This window comes from Enoplosus armatus, chromosome 3 (assembly GCF_043641665.1).
Source record: "Enoplosus armatus isolate fEnoArm2 chromosome 3, fEnoArm2.hap1, whole genome shotgun sequence".
Lineage (NCBI taxonomy): Eukaryota > Metazoa > Chordata > Actinopteri > Centrarchiformes > Enoplosidae > Enoplosus > Enoplosus armatus.
The window spans coordinates 4,860,461-4,879,290 of NC_092182.1; the positions used below are offsets into that span (position 1 = coordinate 4,860,461).

At 43.6% G+C, this 18,830-nt stretch overlaps 1 protein-coding gene across 7 annotated transcripts in view; it reads left to right on the top strand.

The window, feature by feature from the left end:
* foxp1b (forkhead box P1b) overlaps positions 1-18,830 on the top strand; it is a 76,540-nt gene that overhangs the window by 55,247 nt on the left and 2,463 nt on the right. For 6 of the 7 annotated variants that reach the window (XM_070901937.1, XM_070901936.1, XM_070901933.1 and 3 more), the window contains 9 exons: positions 4,201-4,308; positions 8,746-8,833; positions 10,128-10,211; positions 14,355-14,559; positions 14,746-14,822; positions 15,494-15,595; positions 16,836-16,957; positions 17,829-17,898; positions 18,095-18,261. In XM_070901937.1, the coding sequence (XP_070758038.1) occupies positions 4,201-4,308; positions 8,746-8,833; positions 10,128-10,211; positions 14,355-14,559; positions 14,746-14,822; positions 15,494-15,595; positions 16,836-16,957; positions 17,829-17,898; positions 18,095-18,261 (1,023 nt within the window). Of the gene's footprint in view, positions 1-4,200; positions 4,309-8,745; positions 8,834-10,127; positions 10,212-14,354; positions 14,560-14,745; positions 14,823-15,493; positions 15,596-16,835; positions 16,958-17,281; positions 17,452-17,828; positions 17,899-18,094; positions 18,262-18,830 lie in introns of all 7 variants that reach the window. The other variant, XM_070901935.1, reaches the window with a different exon arrangement.

An 18,830-nucleotide genomic window follows, 5' to 3' on the forward strand; every position in this document is an offset into this window, starting at 1 on the left:
AGAGGATCTGAGTGACTTCGAGAGGAAATACTATGATTCACAGATGGAGAGATACAAACGGAAAGCAGCTATTTCTTTTCAAGCAGTGGTATCGGTTTTAAAGGGATTAATATTACCTGTACAGACTTATCCTCTTTACTGTGTTTCAAAGTTATCTTCCAGCACAGACACTGGGGGAAAATAAAATAAAAAATGGGCTTTAGTTGCTCCCACAGTTGACAGTATCCACAGGCTCCCAGTCCTTCATCCAGTGTCTGGCTGAATGTCTGGTTTTCTTGGTGTGGTTCAAGACAAATCGCAGGGGAGGATATTGACTCGCTCACTCCATCACACATTGTCGCAGGCGAGCAAACAAGGTGAGCATCGACGGTGGGGGGAGAAAAAAAAGGCAAGAACCAGCCTCAGCTCAGGGCTCCATGAAACATCGGAGAAGACATAACGCAAGAGCTGGCAGCCCCCTCTGCCTCGCGCTGACTGTCAGAGATTAAAGAAGATGTCAACAGCAGTTTAACACAAGCTTAAGTGAAGAAGGCAGCCTCAGTCTGAATATTCTCGCAGTATCTTAGATCTGTCAGAAAACCAAGCAGGTGATTCTCATCCAGCCCATCTGCTCAAGGAAGCTGTGGATTACCTACCCAGAGTTTCAAACGTGCAATTACTAAGAATAGATGGCTGATACAAAGCGAACACAAAACAGTCCTTATTAAATTCTGAATGATGCTCATTTAGATTCACACGACCAATAATCCTTTTCTTGTGTTCATTTTTTGGAACTCAAACTTAACTCGCACAACTATCAAGAGCATTGTTCGTCTCTTTTGATGATGCGGACTCAATTTTAATCAGAACTCCATGGGAAGAAAAATGAAATATTATTAAGTATGATTATTCTAAGCAAGGCTCTGAGAAGAGAGAAAAAAAAAGAAAAACGTCTGTGTTATAATCCAGGGATTTGAATAATCAGGTTGAAGATAATGGGCTGGGCCGGCCTGGGCGTAAATAGAGAGCATCCACTCATCCTCCCAGTGCTGAACTTAATGAACTTTTAATTGATGCGGTTTTGCAAGTCCTTTTGTCATGCAACAGAAACAAGCCTCTCTGCTGATGGGCCTGTTTTCCCGACTGGCTTCAGATTGGTTTACAGCAGGCCCTAAGTACCATGTAGTTAGTTTCATGTGTCATATAAAATCTGCCCAGGCACAACGACGCCTGCAACTAAAACCTTAAGTGCATCCACAGGAATCACTCACCGACTTTGCACTTCCGTCTTAAGGAAGGAGGAGAAATTCAATCACTGCCGGCTTGACACACCAAAGATGAGGCACGTGTTCCTGCTTTTACTTGTCTCGGAGAACACTCTGGCAAGGCAGGCTGGGATTTCTGTTTGTCTGAACAACATCCCTGATATGACCAGGGCCTGAGTCACTCAATCTGTCAGCACCGTGTTGTTTCACCAGCCCACGAACTTGCGATGCAGAGATAGAGATATACCCCTGTGAGCCAGGTCATCTTTATTCAATGATTTGCTTATTTAAATGAAATGTGCCTGATCTGTATCTGACACAAATTCCCAATACAATGCTGCATCAGCTTTGTAGGGGGGGGGCATCCTCACAAAGGCGCTTGGCCCACTTTACTTCCCAACAACCATCAGTAACCACAGCTCGGGGACTGTAACACAGCAATCTGTTAAGGAGATAAATAATCAGATTTGGCACAGCACTCCCATCACTCTTGCCTTTCATTTGTCTTACACCAGAAAAAAAGAAAAGATTATTAAATCATTTAGGGTAAACCATGCAGTGGCACAGAGAAAGGATCGAGTTTAGGGTTTGGAGAGTTAAAAAGGGGGCGGGGGGGAGTATCGGGTATTGATGGGGGATTGAGGGGGAGGACACAAGGGAATAGGTTAACATTAGTACTAACACTGAGGGGAGAGTGTTGTGACTGGCTTCACACACTGTGGCCAGACTCTGACCTAGCATGGTGGACATCAATCTTCCCACTTTTGCTGATAGATTGAGTCCATCAGCCGCGCGATGCCATAGATCATGACTTGTTTATGGCCCAAAGCATCTCATCAAAAGAAGTGAGCGAGAAAACAACTGGCTAGCAGCTGTCGAAGTCATCTTTGTGTGCAGCACCCCCCCCCGCCCCGTCTGTCGACACATAAACACAGTGCAACACCTGGAAGGTGCGCATACACTTTCTGTCCAGCTCCATAGGCACTTTAATGTTCTTCTTCATCTAAAGGGAGCTGATGACACGGTTTTCCTCATAGCTGTTACAAGATCATTAGAGTGTGCTTCCCCCCGGGGGCTGCCTGACAATAATAACATCCTGACAGACCTGTCGTGGGCACAAGTCAAATTTAACGCAACGCAGGGAACTGCAAAGCGGTTTCTTTCTCTTCTTTTTTTTCCCTTCAGCATGTTCTCAAATGGGAGAAAACCCCATGAATCCTACACTCTTCTCCTATTACACTAATGTAGCTCATTTGGTGTAAATTCTGTCATTTACTACTGTTTAGCCATCCACCGTTTAAAAGGGCTCTTCTGCCGCCAGCCCCTCACAGCGCATTGTGCTCACTGATTCCCAGCGCACTCCACATTTCAATTTCTTATTAATACAGAATTAACCAACAAGCCTACCCGCAAAGAATAAAAAAAAAGGGGATCTCTTTAAATTAAAAACCAGCGTTACCTTCACCAGTCCACACATTTCCTTGTTAAAAACTCATTATAATAGGTCTTCCGCCATCTATTTATTAGCTGTATCAAAACAGAGGTCTTAATGTGAATGCATAATTCATAATTGAATAAAAAAGAAAAAAAATTCTGACTTTTGAAAGGGGGAGAGAAAAAAAAGCTGCTAACCACATTCATGAATGCTTGACTGCTTCCTAATTGCAATGCAATTATCACATGTTATGAACAATGTGAACTCTTAAGCAAGTAATTATAACACAAGGAAACCTGTGACGACCTTAAAAATTTCCTACTTGAGGTACAGCTTTACTAACATTGATACAAATGAGATTTTAATCTGAACATCAGCTTGTTTAATCCTGCAAAATTGGCACGCCATGGTTAGATTACTTTCTTTTCTTTTTTTTTTAACTAATTCATTTTTCACATCCATTTTTAAATCTTAGCAGATGGATGATTGGCTAAGCAATGCAAGATGTTATTTTTAGTATTTATTTTTTCTCTTTATCCTTAAAGACGCCCCCTGAAGTAGCAGCATTAGACATGATCTCTTACTGAATATATGTATGTGAATGGGATTTTAGTGGTTGGTGTTATTCCCACATGGCAACACAACAGTTTGTGGTGTAATGAATCTCCCTATCTGGCGTGTTGTCTTAGAGAGCAGGGCTCAGACTGGAGGAGAAGCAGCACCAGAAGCACAGGTGGTAGCGATATAGGCCAGTCCCCCAGGCTCTTGTAGCTGAAAGTTGTGTGTCTTGTATAGCGCCTGTGTCCATATGGCCACCTGTCTCGCTCTCTTAGCAGACACTGCCTCCACGCAGGCCGTTTCCTCTCGACGCTGATTGCGGTTAGCTGTGGTTCCACGCCTCTCGCCATATGGAAGATGTTGTAAAGTTTGTTTTTCAGGGATGTTCCCGCTATTTAGACTGATGATACGGAGCCATACGCTCCCCATAGATGCGTGCTTGTCAGCCCCCTGGTGACACGGATTGGTCAGTTTATAAATTGATGCCAGGCGGGGATGTTTACAGTTTGCGCACTGTGTGAAAGTGCCTGATGCTTTTGGGGGTTTCATGTTGTGGTACGCAATCCTCCAGGTGGGCTCCGGGACATGTCACAGGTAAAGCAGCGACTGGGGGGAGGCCCCCTCGCAGGCTTGATCAAAGTGAATTGCAGCATGGCTCAGTGATACTAAATAATTACATATTGATTTGGTTGTGCTCTCACAACATGAGTCCCCTCAAAAGAGAGGAGCAAGCAGAGATCACACAGGTACACTGATTCCACACAGACCAAGGTTCGCAGATCAAGTTGAAGTGAAGGTTTTCGTGTGGAAACGGCACACAGTACACACAGGGAGGCACTAACCAGCTTAACGGAAGAAACCATCTGCTGTGACCCCTCGTCATGTTATGTGACTGTGTTTGTGCTACAGAAAACACCATTTTTATTAATAACCGTCTCTCTTTCTCTAAATTCCTCTTTTTAGATCCACACTAGAGGAGCCTTCCCACCACAGCCACCCTCTCTATGGTCACGGGGTTTGCAAGTGGCCTGGATGCGAGGCCGTGTTTGACGATTTCCAGTCATTCCTCAAGTAAGTAAAAGTCCTAGCCAGAGGTCCGTCTCCAGCACAGTTTGTTTGTACCCATGTTTTGACTCGGAGGCACTACAGGTGCAAGCTGGTTGTTATTACTGAGTGTGGGTGCCTGGGTTGGCACTCTCTAGACAAGGGTACTGTGGCGGGGTCTCCTTCTGAGAACGGCATGGGCCTCTAATTCCTGTGATAAGTGCAGTTCCCATGGTGACGCCGTTTTTCCCAAACAAACAACGGTAGGATGTTTATCTGTGGCAGCCCACACTTAGGGCGCTCTGCATGTTTGCCCTTGTCACTGGACAGGGGGATTGCTGTGTGTGTGTGTGTGTGTGTGTGTCTTTGACTGCCTTGCTCAGCTCTTTCCGTCTTTTTCTCACCAGTTTGTTTGCCTTTCTCTCTCCTTTCTCATTCTTTACTTGTTTCACTACACTTTTGGTTTACCGTGTAGTGTCTGTTATTAAAGGCCCACCCCTCAGCACCACGTTAAAATGAACCATGCATACTGTACTTAAAGAGCTCCAGCTAAGTCAGCATCACCTGCTGTGCGGCATCTCTCCAGTGTAACAGGTTTGACCCCGTCCAGCCTCATACAGGCCTTTTGTTTTGCACCGTGTTTCCCCATCTGAGTCAGACCCCTGGTTTACTAATCAGCCCTGTGTGCAGTGCGCTCTAGGTAATCCAACACATAACAGCGCCATGGTTACGGGGAGGATGAAAACATCTGCATTGTGGCAGCAGATCAATGGCTCACTGTCACCCTGGATTAGTCGCACTTTAAACAAGATATGACACAATTCCATTATCCTAAAACAAGCACTCAGCGAAGACACGGTTTCCTCGCATACGCCGGAGAGAAAGGTGCCGCAGAGAAAGTTTTGACTGTCTTTGTCAACATTTTGAATCCTCTTTTCGTTTCGTGATCGTTTACTTAAATCTCAAAAGCTTTAGAAAGGCTTATAACTCTAGATTGTTTAGTAGTACACTACACTTTTCTGTGCAAGATGCAAAAAAGAGGCAGTTATGTGTTTTTGTTTTTATTTAATAAACACCCTGCGACACGTCATTATTAAACCATGTATTGCACACCCACACTTTCACACATAGACACATATTTCAGCTTTGGGAGTGTCCCCTTAAATCCATCACTATTTATTGTATTCTGACATTGCCTCACCCTTTGTTTATAGAAGAGAGGGGAATTAAATTCAGTGTGCCCGGTAGAGCTCTCCCTTCAAAAGTCTCTAAGTGCACTCTGCTCTGTTTTTACAAGTGTTTTTATCATGGCAACATCTTGTTTACTTTAGTTGCCTGCTCAAACTGCTTGGAACATGTTAAGAAAACATTTGGGGTGAGTCTCCATAAAGCTGCCTTTGTTTAACAGCAGGCAAGACTGCGAGCAGCTCACCGAGGTGTTAACTCTCAAACCCTTAAGCACTTCCACATGAAACCCGGCAACTGATACCGCGGGCCTCCAAAAACAATCGAAAAATAAAAATAAAGAATACATCAGACATTATAATGCTGTTACAAAAGTCTCCAAAGGTCGGGAGAAATGTTGGAAATATAAATGAAGAGAGGTGTGTGCGTGTGTGTGTGTGTGTGTGTGTGTGTGTATAGTCAGCAGAACACAGTGTACTGTGTGCCAGTGAGAAAGAAAGGTGAGGAGGACTCTAACGTCAACCAGATTTCAGCTCCACATGCCAACAGTAACAACTAACACGGGACTGAAATGTTGTTTTAAACTGTGTGTGTATTTATTCTATCTTTTAAAGAAAACATTACATACCTACGCACGCTATCTTGATAAATACAAAGCACCAAATCCCTGTTCCTGTTTTCGGGTTCAGCACGCAGAAGGGTGGGGTTGGGGTTTCGTAGCGGAGCCTGGTGTTTTTATGAGGGTCAAGACCCTTCTCTTCAGTGTCCAGTCGGAGGTCAGAGCCAGTGAAACACTGCAGTGCCCTCTAGTGCTGCACTGTCTTGTCTGCTAAAACCACAAAAAAACTCATCTCTCACACCTCAACGCGACGTAGTAATTGTTTTGTGAGTTATGCAGCCTTGCACCACTGCAAAAAACACAAACATAAAATAATGTAAAGTAAAATAGGATAAGTTCAAAAAACTGAAATACTTTAAGAAACGTGTAAACATGAAGTTAATGATTTTAATACTCTATACTATAGAAATAATTAGAAATATGCATCAGAATTCTTTAATGCATTTTAAATGTAAATACTGTCCTGTAAAGATGTGTGATTTAATTTAAATTCCACCAAACAGTGAAGATGATAAACCTTCCGCAGAGACAGCCTTAAGCTCTGGGCTCAATCTATATAATTAGAAATTGTAGAGGGGAAAAAAAATAGCAGGCAAACCTAACTGATACATAAAAAGCCAACTGTTACAGGAATGTCTATTTAACTTGTTTTATTGTGGCAATTTACATTAGGGACTGTCATCCTGCCAGAGAGCTTTTAAAAGTGGCTTCATTTGAAGTCCAGAAAGTGACACATGCCAACGTTCATAGTCTCTCTCGACGTCAATTCCCCCCGTATCCCCCTGCTCCCGTGTCCAGACGCTCCTCTCAAGGCTGCATTAGGGCCATTTGAATATTTCATTTCCTATTAATTATGCACTGTGACTCTCCATGTCATTAGAAGAAATAAAGTGGAATGTAACAAAGGATGAAAAGAAGCAGGGCACATGTCTCCTATGAACAGAGAAATTCCAAAGCTGCTCACGTAGGCCACCCTTCATTGAAAATTCACTCTCTGCCAGTTAAATTGAAGTTGAAACGTCTTTACCTATTATTTTCTTCTTTGAAATTTAGTAAGATGTCCCGAAATGTTTACCAGTTTCATTTTCCGACCCACTTAATTAAATGGGCATTTATTTGAGTCAAACAAATGGAAAAGGCCCAGAGAAGTCTGAATTGATTTCAGCAATGGGGGTTATTGCCCACGCTTTCTTTAAATACGCCTTTTTAATTTCTTTTTGCGCCACAATAATTAACTTCAAGTGCTGAATGTACATCGCCGTCATCTTGGAAAAAAAAGAAATTATTATCAAAACACAAAAGGAGGACCCCGAAAGGGGGGAAGAGACCACGTTTCCCATAAAGATTTAAATCACTCACCTCAAGGTTGAAAACGCCGCAGCTGAGCAGAAAGAAGAAGAATGTTTGGAGCAGGGCACTATCAATTCTCCTTCCCTGCACATGTGTCTGTTTTCGGAGTGTCTGTGCCGTGTTTAATGCACAAATGTGTTGTCTGTACATAAAGCAGTGGCACCAAATTTATTGGGCCATCATCACGCCGGCGCTGCCACCGTGCCTTCCCAGGTCGACTCTGGCTATTTTTGATTTGCAGTAAATGACAGAAAAAGTGCATTTGAAAAGGCAGGCGCGTCTCACACACACACACACACACACACACCTCTCTCCCATCTGCCGGCGCCACCGCGTGCACACACAGACATGCCTGGTGACAGTGACCTACATGGTCACCAAAGATGTGATATAATTTATGATATATATAATATATTGGATCCATTAGCGAGCATAATGAAGTAGTGAAATGAAAGGGTATTTGTGAAATCAGTTCAAACATCCTGCTCGGATTATGATTAAATGATTAATGAAATGCCCCTGCATAAGCATTTTCAAACAGTAATTCATGCGGCGGCTGATAAAATTCCTCCAATCATATTTCCTTCACTCGTGAACCTTATCTCCACCATTTTATATAAATCACAGGAAAAAAAAAACCCTGTCTGCTACCCGGCGAGCTACTTATTTAGATTAGTTATAAACGTACAGGAAAAGAGAACATCTTCCCTGTATAAAATAATCACACATAATTATATCCATAATTCAAGTTTGTGACAGATCCCATCTCCTCGTCCTGTTGTCCTCGGCATTTGGTCTGGCTTTATTTGAAATTCTCCTCATTTTAATGACGCAATTAACAGAAAAAACACCCCCCCCCCCACCCACCCCAAAAAAAAGGGCAGATACAACAAGGAAGCAAGAAAGGAGGCTGGAATGAGAAGAAATGGCATTAGTGCACTGGTGCATAATTTAGTAAAGAAGTCCAACCTGAAATTCTTCAGTCATTCCTCTTATCTGTGAGCTGTAGTTGGAGCAGACATGACTGTCATGAAATATTGAGTGTCATTCTTAAAAGAAGTGTTTCTTCTGGTTCTGCAGATTTTGTCATCTTTGCAGTATGCTGTTGGATTTATTTTGAAGCTCTGTGTAATAGTCACCTTAACGTTAACAAACGTTTTCTATGCATTGTGCTTTACATCGTGAAAGCATCACATCGCAGGACTTTTTTTGTGTCTTGCATCTCAAAGGCTGCAGAAAGTCAAACTGACACCAGCTATTTTTTTTTTTTTTTTTTTTTTAACGTGTGTTCCCTGTTTTTTGTTTTCCAGGCATCTTAACAATGAGCACGCCCTGGATGACAGGAGCACGGCCCAGTGTCGGGTGCAAATGCAGGTCGTACAACAGCTGGAGCTGCAGGTATTGTCTCTCGGTTTGTTTTGGCCCAAATATTTATGTGTCTTCTTCTCCTGACACTTCCTCAGTGTCTGCCCCTCCCTGTCCGTCTGATATCAGCCATGGGGTCACTCGTGGAGGAGGGGGGACGGGGGCTAGAAGAATGAAATAATTTTGTACATTTGCAAGTAATCAGTCATTAAAAATGTGTTATGTATGCATGACGGCCAGGAAAAGATATATGAAGGGCCCGGGGCTAAGTAGAGAAGATAATTACATTTTGAATTTTACTGGTTTTTTAAAGTTATTTATGACTTTTAACTGTTTGGCACCAACAATAAAACACTTAGTGTGGATGGGCGCTCAATGTGGAGTAACTTGAAGGAAAACAGCCCACCGCAGAAAACTTAATCAGTGGTTTTAATAACCACTTCCCCTATGTGTTATCTTTCATTGTCCTTTCCTGCAAGAAAGAAAAAATCTGCACATTAAGAGTGCACTTACGGAAAAAGACATGGCTCACCGTCATTCCATTAGAGGGGCATTAAAATGGCCAGTGTGTCATATGGTGTATGTGTGGCGATGGGTGGGTTCAATGGTGAACATGCTATGCTAATATAAGGTTTCACTTATTATTATTAGTATTATTATTATTATTATAAAACCAACCATTCCATTCAACTGTATTTTTATTAATTAGCTGCTGCTACAGTTGCAAAGCAAACACAGCAAGGATCACATGTAATGTGTTCCAGATTTTATGCAGCGTGGTTCACATATTAGCCAGATAATACCCCCCCAAAAAATGACTGATAATGAGTATGAAACAGTTGTGGTTTACAGGATGTTAACTTTAAACAATGAGAGTTCAGTTGCTCAAACATTACACCACACCGACGTCCTGTTATTTCCGCTCTCGTGGTGTAAATACCAGAGAGATGGAGGTGAAGGTTTTATCAGACGCAGACTTCCTCTGCATGCAGCCTATCACCATAATTTAAGCTGGCAGCTAAGACAGCGCTGAGTTTCAGACAGGTAGAAAAGGGCCCGGGCTTGTTATTGGCAATGAGACGCAGCATCTTTTAACCTTGAAGTGGAGGCAGTTGTTAGATCGTCTGAAGTGCGGAGTTGTTGACAGCTTCCAAAAGCATTTTGAAAACAAATAATTAGACGGCCTCGGGAGCAAAAAGATCGATTTGTTCAAACACGCTGATTATAAAAAATGTCTTTGCTGAAAAGGGATGCATGGAATTAACAGAAGTAGAGAAATACATGTTTTTTTTTCTTCCTTTCAATGCGTTCTCTTTCCTCATTACAGCTAGCAAAAGACAAAGAGCGTCTGCAAGCTATGATGACGCACCTTCATGTCAAGTCCACGGAGCCCAAAGCCACCCCACAGCCGGTGAGCAGCAGCCCTGTCATACGTCTCTCTCTCTCTCTCTCTCTCTCTCTCGTCCCTCCTCCCCTCGTCCTTTTGTTTGTCTTAATTGGCACACATGTATTCATTAATCCCTTCCTCCATCTTCTTATTTATCTGCTAAATAAAAACAGCTGTTCTCTTGAGGGAGGCAGTAAATATTGTTTGGACCACATCTGCTGACATCCGAGATTCAATTTGGTGTCTGTGATGAACTGGATGTGCACTCTGTAACGGCCCCCATCTCAGCCAGGGAAGATGAGAAAGCGCAGGGAAATAATAATAACTGACATTATGTTTTATGAATAGATAACATAACGTAACATTTATTTATTTTTTGCTTTTAAAAGCAAAGTTTCCAACAACAAATTCATGCTGACGCATGTAGAATCATCAAAAAAGTGAATGAACTACATTATGAAACAATTGAAGCAATATATTTAGATTGTCATATTTCAAGTAGAGGTATAAGATATTGTTGATCGATTGATGTGTAGACATAAGATATTCCTTACTGATGTTGAAAGAAACAGGTTAAGCTAAGGTTGCTAGTGTCCAAAATTCCAAATTATCAGTGGTAAAAGCTGCTGCTAATATAATATTGATTTTCTGTGAAAACAGGCGCTTCTTTAAGGACATTTGAATCCTCATTTCGGGTTAAAAATTTGTCAGAAATTACCCACTTTAAAAGTAAAGAGTAGTTAAGAGTAAAATTAGATCCAAATACAGGCTAATCGTGGGTCAATGTATCATTTATTTTGTCCAAACATTCAGACAAAACAAGAAATGTTATATATGGTTTCAGCTTAAATGTCGTTGTAGTTTGGCATCAAGGTCAACACCAGAATGAAGGTCATTTAAAAATTTAAATCTTGCAGGAGGAGAAAAGAAACCAAAATGTTCACCAAAGTTTTCTGCAGGTGACATGAATTTTGAATAAATGTAACAGCAGATCAATTTATTGTCTTCTTGACACATTCCAGACATCATGCTTATCACTCTTAATATATGCCATGCCATAAAGCCCACTGCTTAATCCCTCCCCTATAGGGGCAAGGGCTTAACATATGGCATTTAAGTGTCTGTGCTATTTTGTCATGTTTAAGAAGGGGCCTCACCACCATATTTCAGTCTGTATGACAGTTCATTCAGAGAGAGCCAAGTGTGGAAAGATCATTTTACTGCAGGGCGTGAATCTGAAATCATGCGCGCACACATACACACACTCACACAGATGCACAATGTACATGCAGGCGTCTTGTCTCTCAGCACACTGTGCGGCTTGGATCATTTATTTACAGTCAGAGAGGTGGTCATTGACGTGCAGAGGCTGCATGTGCGCTCCACACAGCACAGCCAGTCAACATAAAGCGCCCGGAGGTGTCGAGCGACAATAGGCTGTCTGTTAAAGCTGTGCCTCTGTCACACACACTGATTGTGTAGATTAGAGTGCAAAACGAGAGCTCTGACACGGGGACATTTGTATATGAAAAGTGGTAGGGGCGGCAGATAGCATCTTGAGTTGGCTACCTCTCCTCTCTCCCAGGGGCCTGTGAGAACGGCTGTGTCAGAGCTCAGCGTTAACGCTCTCGAGGGGGCGAAGTGGGATTTTTTTTTTTTTTTTATTCAAATAAATAGACTCCCATTCTCCAGTGCCACTTTGCCTGCTGCGAGCTGCTAGGAGATGCTATGGTAAATATGTCTCGCTTTGGCTGGGTGAGTGGTGGACTTACACAGGTCAGGACCCATGGCCCCCACCCAGGCTTTAGTGAGATTGCAGCATCAAAGGGCGCCACCCCCCCCAAAAAAAGCCTCCTTTGAGTAGAATGAAAGTATTCTCGGAGCTGACCGGAGATACAGCCGCTCTGTGTTCTCCCAGTAATTGCTACTTATGCTTTTCTGCTGTTCTGTGCTGTTGCATATAATAAAGGCATGTAGAAGCAGCCAGCTGTCACAGCAAAGTAGCTCAGATGAGTCTGCTGGTTTACATTTAGTTATAATTAAAGACAAACAAACTGATACTGTGCATGAATAGGATTCATTTTAGTCCTCTGAGGTGGATGGGGGCAGGCAGCAAGGGTGGGGGGTTCAAAACAAAATGCGCCACATTAGCAATGCGTGTTTCTGTGTGCGTGTTTGTATTTGCCTCTGTGTGTGTATGTATGTGTGTGTGTGTGTGGGGGTGGGTGTCTGCACTCGGTGTCACTAAGCATTCTTGTCAGAAATCTGACCTTTTACGCCATACATAATTAAGGAGGGACTTTTTGTTTATTTTCTTTAGCAGCTTGCCGAGTCAAAGCCAGTATAATTAGATCACCAATTACCATTTAATTAATTTCAGTCTGAAGTCTCATTTTGTCTAGGCACTGGAGTGAGCCCAAATGGTGAGGCAAACAAAGGCAAGGCTATTACCAGCCTGTCTGGCCTATTGTTGAAGCCTCTCTGTGTTTATTGCCAGGGAATATGGATGAAACATGAAACAAAGCCTGCTAATCCACAGGAAGAGAAGTCAACACCGCAGCCCCCTTCTATTGATAGCATTGTGTCAGAAACACGCGAAACCCAAGTGTGATTTATTTTGCTCATGATTTAGAATAACACGTCTCCTGCTACTGTTGGGGAGGATGTAGTCTGCGTTTAGTGCATCCCCGCAGTAATCCAAATTATTTGGGCAGACTCTGCCAAAAAGCCACAGCGCAGCCTCCAAAACATAAATAGACATTGTGAGGACTTGGACACATGTCTGTTAAAGTGGGAGAAAACACAAATGTCACTCATTTTGGTGGGAGCAGCTTGAAACTTAATAATTACATTTTTGTGCAAAATAAAACAAAAACAAATGTGTTAATTATCAATAAACAAAACAAAAAATTTGAATTCTGGGGATACCAATCTTGGATTTCTGATATCTATATTATACCTGTTGGTAATGAGTGTTAATATAATGTTCAATACTTGGTGGCTGAACAGGATGGGTTCACGTCCACCTGTCTGTCGTCAAACCCTCCGTCACCTCCGAGACATTATCAGCAGAAATCAGACATTGTCTCGTTTTTTGGGGGTTTTTTTCCCCCCAGCTCTCCATTTCTCTCACTGTATTTTCTCCCCTTTCCTTTTCTCACAGTCTGAAGTCATGTTTAATTTGGAAACTGGCCTCCTTCGGCAAATTAGCAATTAGAACAATTTTGTTGGAATATGTATCTGTGTCATTAGTTTTCCTGCCAATTAATAGCTGGAGCAGGGGGTCAGGCGAGAATTTTCCACTTGACTGCTGCTCCTCCAGTTCGGAGGCTCGGCACTTGGCTCGAAGCCGCCACAGCTGCTGGAAGCCATGCTATACCTTTGGAGCACTTGGCCATAATTAGTTTACCTTGTAGCCATTATTACTTAAATCCCTCCTCCTCAGCCCGCCCAACCTATCCACACACACACACACACACATACACCAGGCCTCAGTGGTAAAAACCAAACATTCTCTACATAAGGCTGTCCGTGAAAACACTGTGAGGCCATCTTTGCTGCGGCCTGATGATGGAGGTCAGTCAGATACAGCAGTTAATCATCAGATCACCTCCATAAGCAGCTCCTAATTAGAGTCCTCACAATACAATTTCAGCTTGTAATTAGCCCAGATCGGCTCCTTCCTCTGGCTGCCTTATTAGCGGGGCTGCTCAGCGGTAGGTGAGAGTCACACTGTCATTTTTCAGAGCAGTTCGGGACGCCCATCTTCCCTTCTCCTGCTCGACCCCTCAGTGGTTACCACAGTTGGTGGATGAGGCGGGGAGTGTGTGTGTGTGTGTGTGGGGGGGGGAGTGTTGTCCAAACAGGACAAGAGGGACAAAAGATTTAACAAAGGCGATGAAACAGAAAGCCGGGGAAAGGCCTGACACGGCAGCAAGAGAGAGGGAGGGAGGGAGGAGAGAGCAGAGCGTGAAGAATAGAGGAGGTGGAGGAGCGGGGCTCCGGCGTTGTTTTCCAAACATTTAGCGAACGTTCATGGATCATCTCAGGGCCCGCCTGCAATTAGAGAGGAGATATGCATAGTCAATGAGGCGTCTGAGACACCGGGGTAATTAGACTAACTGTGCTCCTGCCTGTCTGTGTCTCTTGTTTGTTTCTCTCCTCCAGCTCAACCTGGTGTCCAACGTCACGTTGTCCAAATCGGCCCCGGAGGCCTCTCCCCCTCTGAGCCTGCCGCAGACCCCCACCACACCCACAGCACCCCTCACGCCCCTGTCCCAGACCCACTCCGTCATCACAGCCAACAGCCTCCACAGCGTGGGCCCCATGCGACGGCGCTACTCAGAAAAGTACAACATGCCCATCTCTCCAGGTATGAACGCACAAACTCACCACCCTGCTCAATAACTGACACACATATATATACTGCTTCTGTATATAGACACAGCCTTGTAGTCATGCTATAATTCGTGTTATCAGCCACTGATGGAACATTCCTGTTGACACCTGATCGTTTTATTCCGTGTTAACACAGTTTGTGTTTGTTCCCTGTGTGCAGATCTCAGTCAGAACAAAGAGTTTTACATGAATGCAGATGTTAGACCGCCGTTCACATACGCCTCACTAATAAGACAGGTAAGGACTCTGCTTGTTCTTTTTAATCTGGTTGAAATATGAAAAACAGGGCCTTTAACATCCTCCACCCTGCCTGGTCATAGCAAGGAATACACTCAGCTATTTAGGAGTTCACAAACTACATTTCTCCGTCCCTTCCTTGTTCAATTTTGAACACAATTTAGACAGAGGAGCAGATTAACCATCTTCAAATGACTGCAAGAAGGGTATGGGATTCAAAAAAAAAACAGCCACATATGACAATTGCATTTGATTAAGCATTTCAGTGGCTGTGATTATTACCAAATTCATTTCACACAACAGTAGGGATGGACCTGTTTTAAGATGGCCAGTCAATTATAGCTCGGCCGCAGTAATCTGGGATCTCAGGAATTAATCTGAGCCGGCCATAATTGCTGCCCTGTAATCTGCCTGAGAAATGTTTTCGCTTGCCCTTCATTTACACCCACAAAAGAAAATATATTCAAATCTGCCATTTTGAATGGAAAAGTGCAGAAGACTTCTATAAACAGAGCGAGGGGCGCACTCTTCACATGCACCGTTTCTTTGCTGTTTTCGGTGTTTTTCTCCAGAGAACGCACACAAACCTGCAAGCCTCTTGTGAATTATTGATCACTCTGTGAAGGGAGCATAATTGTAAATGTTTGTTTCTGTCACTGTTCCTCATCCAGGCGATCCTCGAATCTCCAGAAAAGCAGCTAACACTAAACGAAATCTACAACTGGTTCACACGAATGTTTGCATATTTTAGGCGCAACGCAGCGACGTGGAAGGTAATTCTGCTGTTCCTCCTCCTGACTCTCTTCAAACCAGAAGGAAACACTGCGTCGATGTTAGGGAGAATTAAGTGATAGCCAGGCATGCTACCCTTTATAAATGAACCTCTACCCAAACACATAACAATACTCCACTTATATTCGGTCCAAAGTGAACCACCTTTTAAACAAACACATGAACCACATAGAAAAACCAAGGGGAGGAATATGTGCATTCTTGTAAGGAAAAAAAGAAAAAAAAAAAGGGGGGGGGAGAAAGAGAGAGAAGAAAAATGAAAAAAAAAAAAAAAAACAATCTTCTTGTAATATGTGGGGATGTTCTGGTGGTGGGTGGCATTAGTTTAACGTAGGAGTGCTCTGCCAGTGACTCCTGGCTGAGCCCCTCGCGCTCACTTCAGAAAGGAACACTGTTTTCCAGCACAAACACACTCACACACACACACACACACACACAACAAAAACAAAACAACAGTCTAAAAAAAAAAACAGAAATGACGGGGAATAAAGTGAGATTTTAATGAGAAAGGCCGTGATGAAGCACTGAAAGCCTCTCCTAAGCCTTAGCTGATCTGTCACATGCAGCTGGATGAGACCCAACACACACACACACACACACACTACCACCACCCTGCTCCAGCCCCGTCCTCCATCATCTCCCACACTTAATGACATCCTTCCATAGGGGCACATTGGTGTTATAAACACTGGATTCCACAACTCTCTCTCTACACACACACACACACACACTTAGTATACACACATACACTCAGCATAGCTCCTGGAATAACAAAGGGATGATATATGCAGGTCTACTTTCATGCCTAAATGATTTGGATTGGACTCTGGATTTAGGTTTTAATAGCTCTCTCTCTTTTCTTTTTTTTCTGAAAATGACCAGAACTTTTTTTGTCAAATATTCGCAATAAAATGTTTCTACATCTCACTCATTACATTTACTTATCAGAAAAGGGTTATGAATGATGGAAAAAAGGGTGTTACTAACTCCATTGCCATGGAAACCAAGAAATATTTGTGTGTTGTTGAAGTCATTTGAAACTTCAGCACCATTGACTGCCAGTAACCTTCTGGTTTATTTATTGTTTTCATTCAGGTTTTCGTCCAGTGCCTGTCAAAATGTTTCTTCTTTGAAATGAAACTTTTCTTCCCATTGCACACATGTTTACTGCACTGATAGCAACCTTTTCTTTCTCTCCTTGTTTTTTTACACCAACTGCAGAATGCAGTCCGGCATAATCTTAGTCTTCACAAGTGTTTTGTGCGGGTAGAAAACGTAAAAGGGGCTGTGTGGACAGTCGACGAACTTGAGTTCCAAAAGAGACGGCCTCAAAAGATCAGTGGGTAGGTTTGGCCTGTTGAGCCCTGACTGGTGTCTGTCTCACCGTGTCCTGATGGGGAGACGCTGCTGCTGCTGCTGCTTCATCTCATTGTCTGTGTGCCATAACGTCCAGAGTCCCTGCTTGCTTTGGCGTGCTTCCCCTTCATGCTTTCAGAAGCCTTTTGGTGATACCTCATAACCCACAATGGCTCATTTTCATTTTGATCCTCACCCTCTCCCCTCCTCCCTGTGTCTGTCTGTCTGTCTGTCTGTCTGTCTGTCCGTCCTGTCGATCACTGCATCTGCTTCTGGCTGTCCCCCCCTCCCCCGCTGGTTTGCTTTCCCAGGGTGCCATTCGCACCAACCTTTCCCTGCATAAGTGCTTTGTGAGAGTAGAGGATGAGTTTGGGTCCTTTTGGACTGTTGATGATGAGGAGTTTAAGCGCGGCCGCCACGTACAGCGAGGCCGCCCTCGGAAATACGCCGCTGATGAGAACTTTGACGAGCTGCTCGTACAGTAAGCACTTCCCGCCTGCCCTGCAAAAAAACTCCGGAGGCCCGGCCCCACCTGCATGCTCTGCCCTCAGTGTTGTCATCATGCTTTTTGTGTCTAGCTCGCCACCCATCATGCTTTCAACAAGCTCTGCCTCCATCAGCCCGTTCTTTCCTCCCATGAAATGTGTTGAAGATAGTTGTGTGGTGTTGTCAAGTGATTGAACATCTTAGAACTATAGCCTTAATATCCACATTACTACACCAGTAAATGTATTTAGTTTCTTATACAAAGTGCATTGATTTCTTCTTATGAAACAAGATACTGTAGCTGAGGAATGCATGCTAGGTACGTGCTAGACACGAGTCTGTGGTTGTAATTAGATTTTTTTCTGCTTGCAGAAGTCCAGCCTTAGTGAAGAACATTCAGACCAGCTTGGGCTATGGTCCGACCCTCTCTGCTGCCTTCCAGGTAAAAACAGTTTTGTGAAAGTGACTTCATCTTCAGCGGCCTCACTCAGAACTTTAAAAGTCTCTCTCCGTCTCATATGCTCTTAGTCTTTGTTTTTTCGGGGATGTACTGCTATGAAAAGAGTGATGGGCAACTGAGAAAGTGCTGACAACCCTCTTCCGTTTCACATTTAATGCCTCCGGGCTTTGCTTTTCAGGCTTCAATGGCAGAAAACAACATACCTCTATACACTACTGCTTCCATTGGAAGTCCCACCCTCAACTCCCTGGCCAACGCCATCCGTGAGGAGATGAATGGAGCGATGGACCATGGAAACAGCAACGGCAGTGACAGCAGCCCGGGACGCTCGCCCCTGCCAGCTATGTGAGTGGCACACGCACGCATTTTCATATCTCCGCCACAGTCTGTGTAAGAAAAGAGAAGAGTTTCAGATGCTCACTCCACTGAGGCAGCAACACTCTAAATAGATTTAGACAGAAAGTGATTTTAGTGCCCACCCAAAGTGCTCTAAAGTGATCTAATACGTGGCATTAGATGAAACAGAAACAATGCCACAGAGGACAATAAATAAAGAGGTATGATGTTGGAGTGGTGTGTGTGGGGGTCACGGCCAGAGCTGTGGCGGGCCTCCCTGCCGAAAAGGAAACTCCACCTTTTCAGAGGAAGAAAAGGCCCGGAGCCCCCCTGTTATTTTAACAGCAAGTTTATGAACTCCCCTGCATGTGTCCCGCTGTCTGTCTGAGGCCCCCGCCATGATCAGCGTTCCCAATTTGTTAAAATATTTACAAAATGCCAGAACACAGAGCGACAGAGCTGTTGATCTCTGAAATGCGAGCCGCGACACCTACAGAAACGGCCTCTGTGCCGCGGAAACAGAAATGCAAACACAAAAGCGTAATTAGTCTGGAGGACATCACCCAGGATTCTCATGT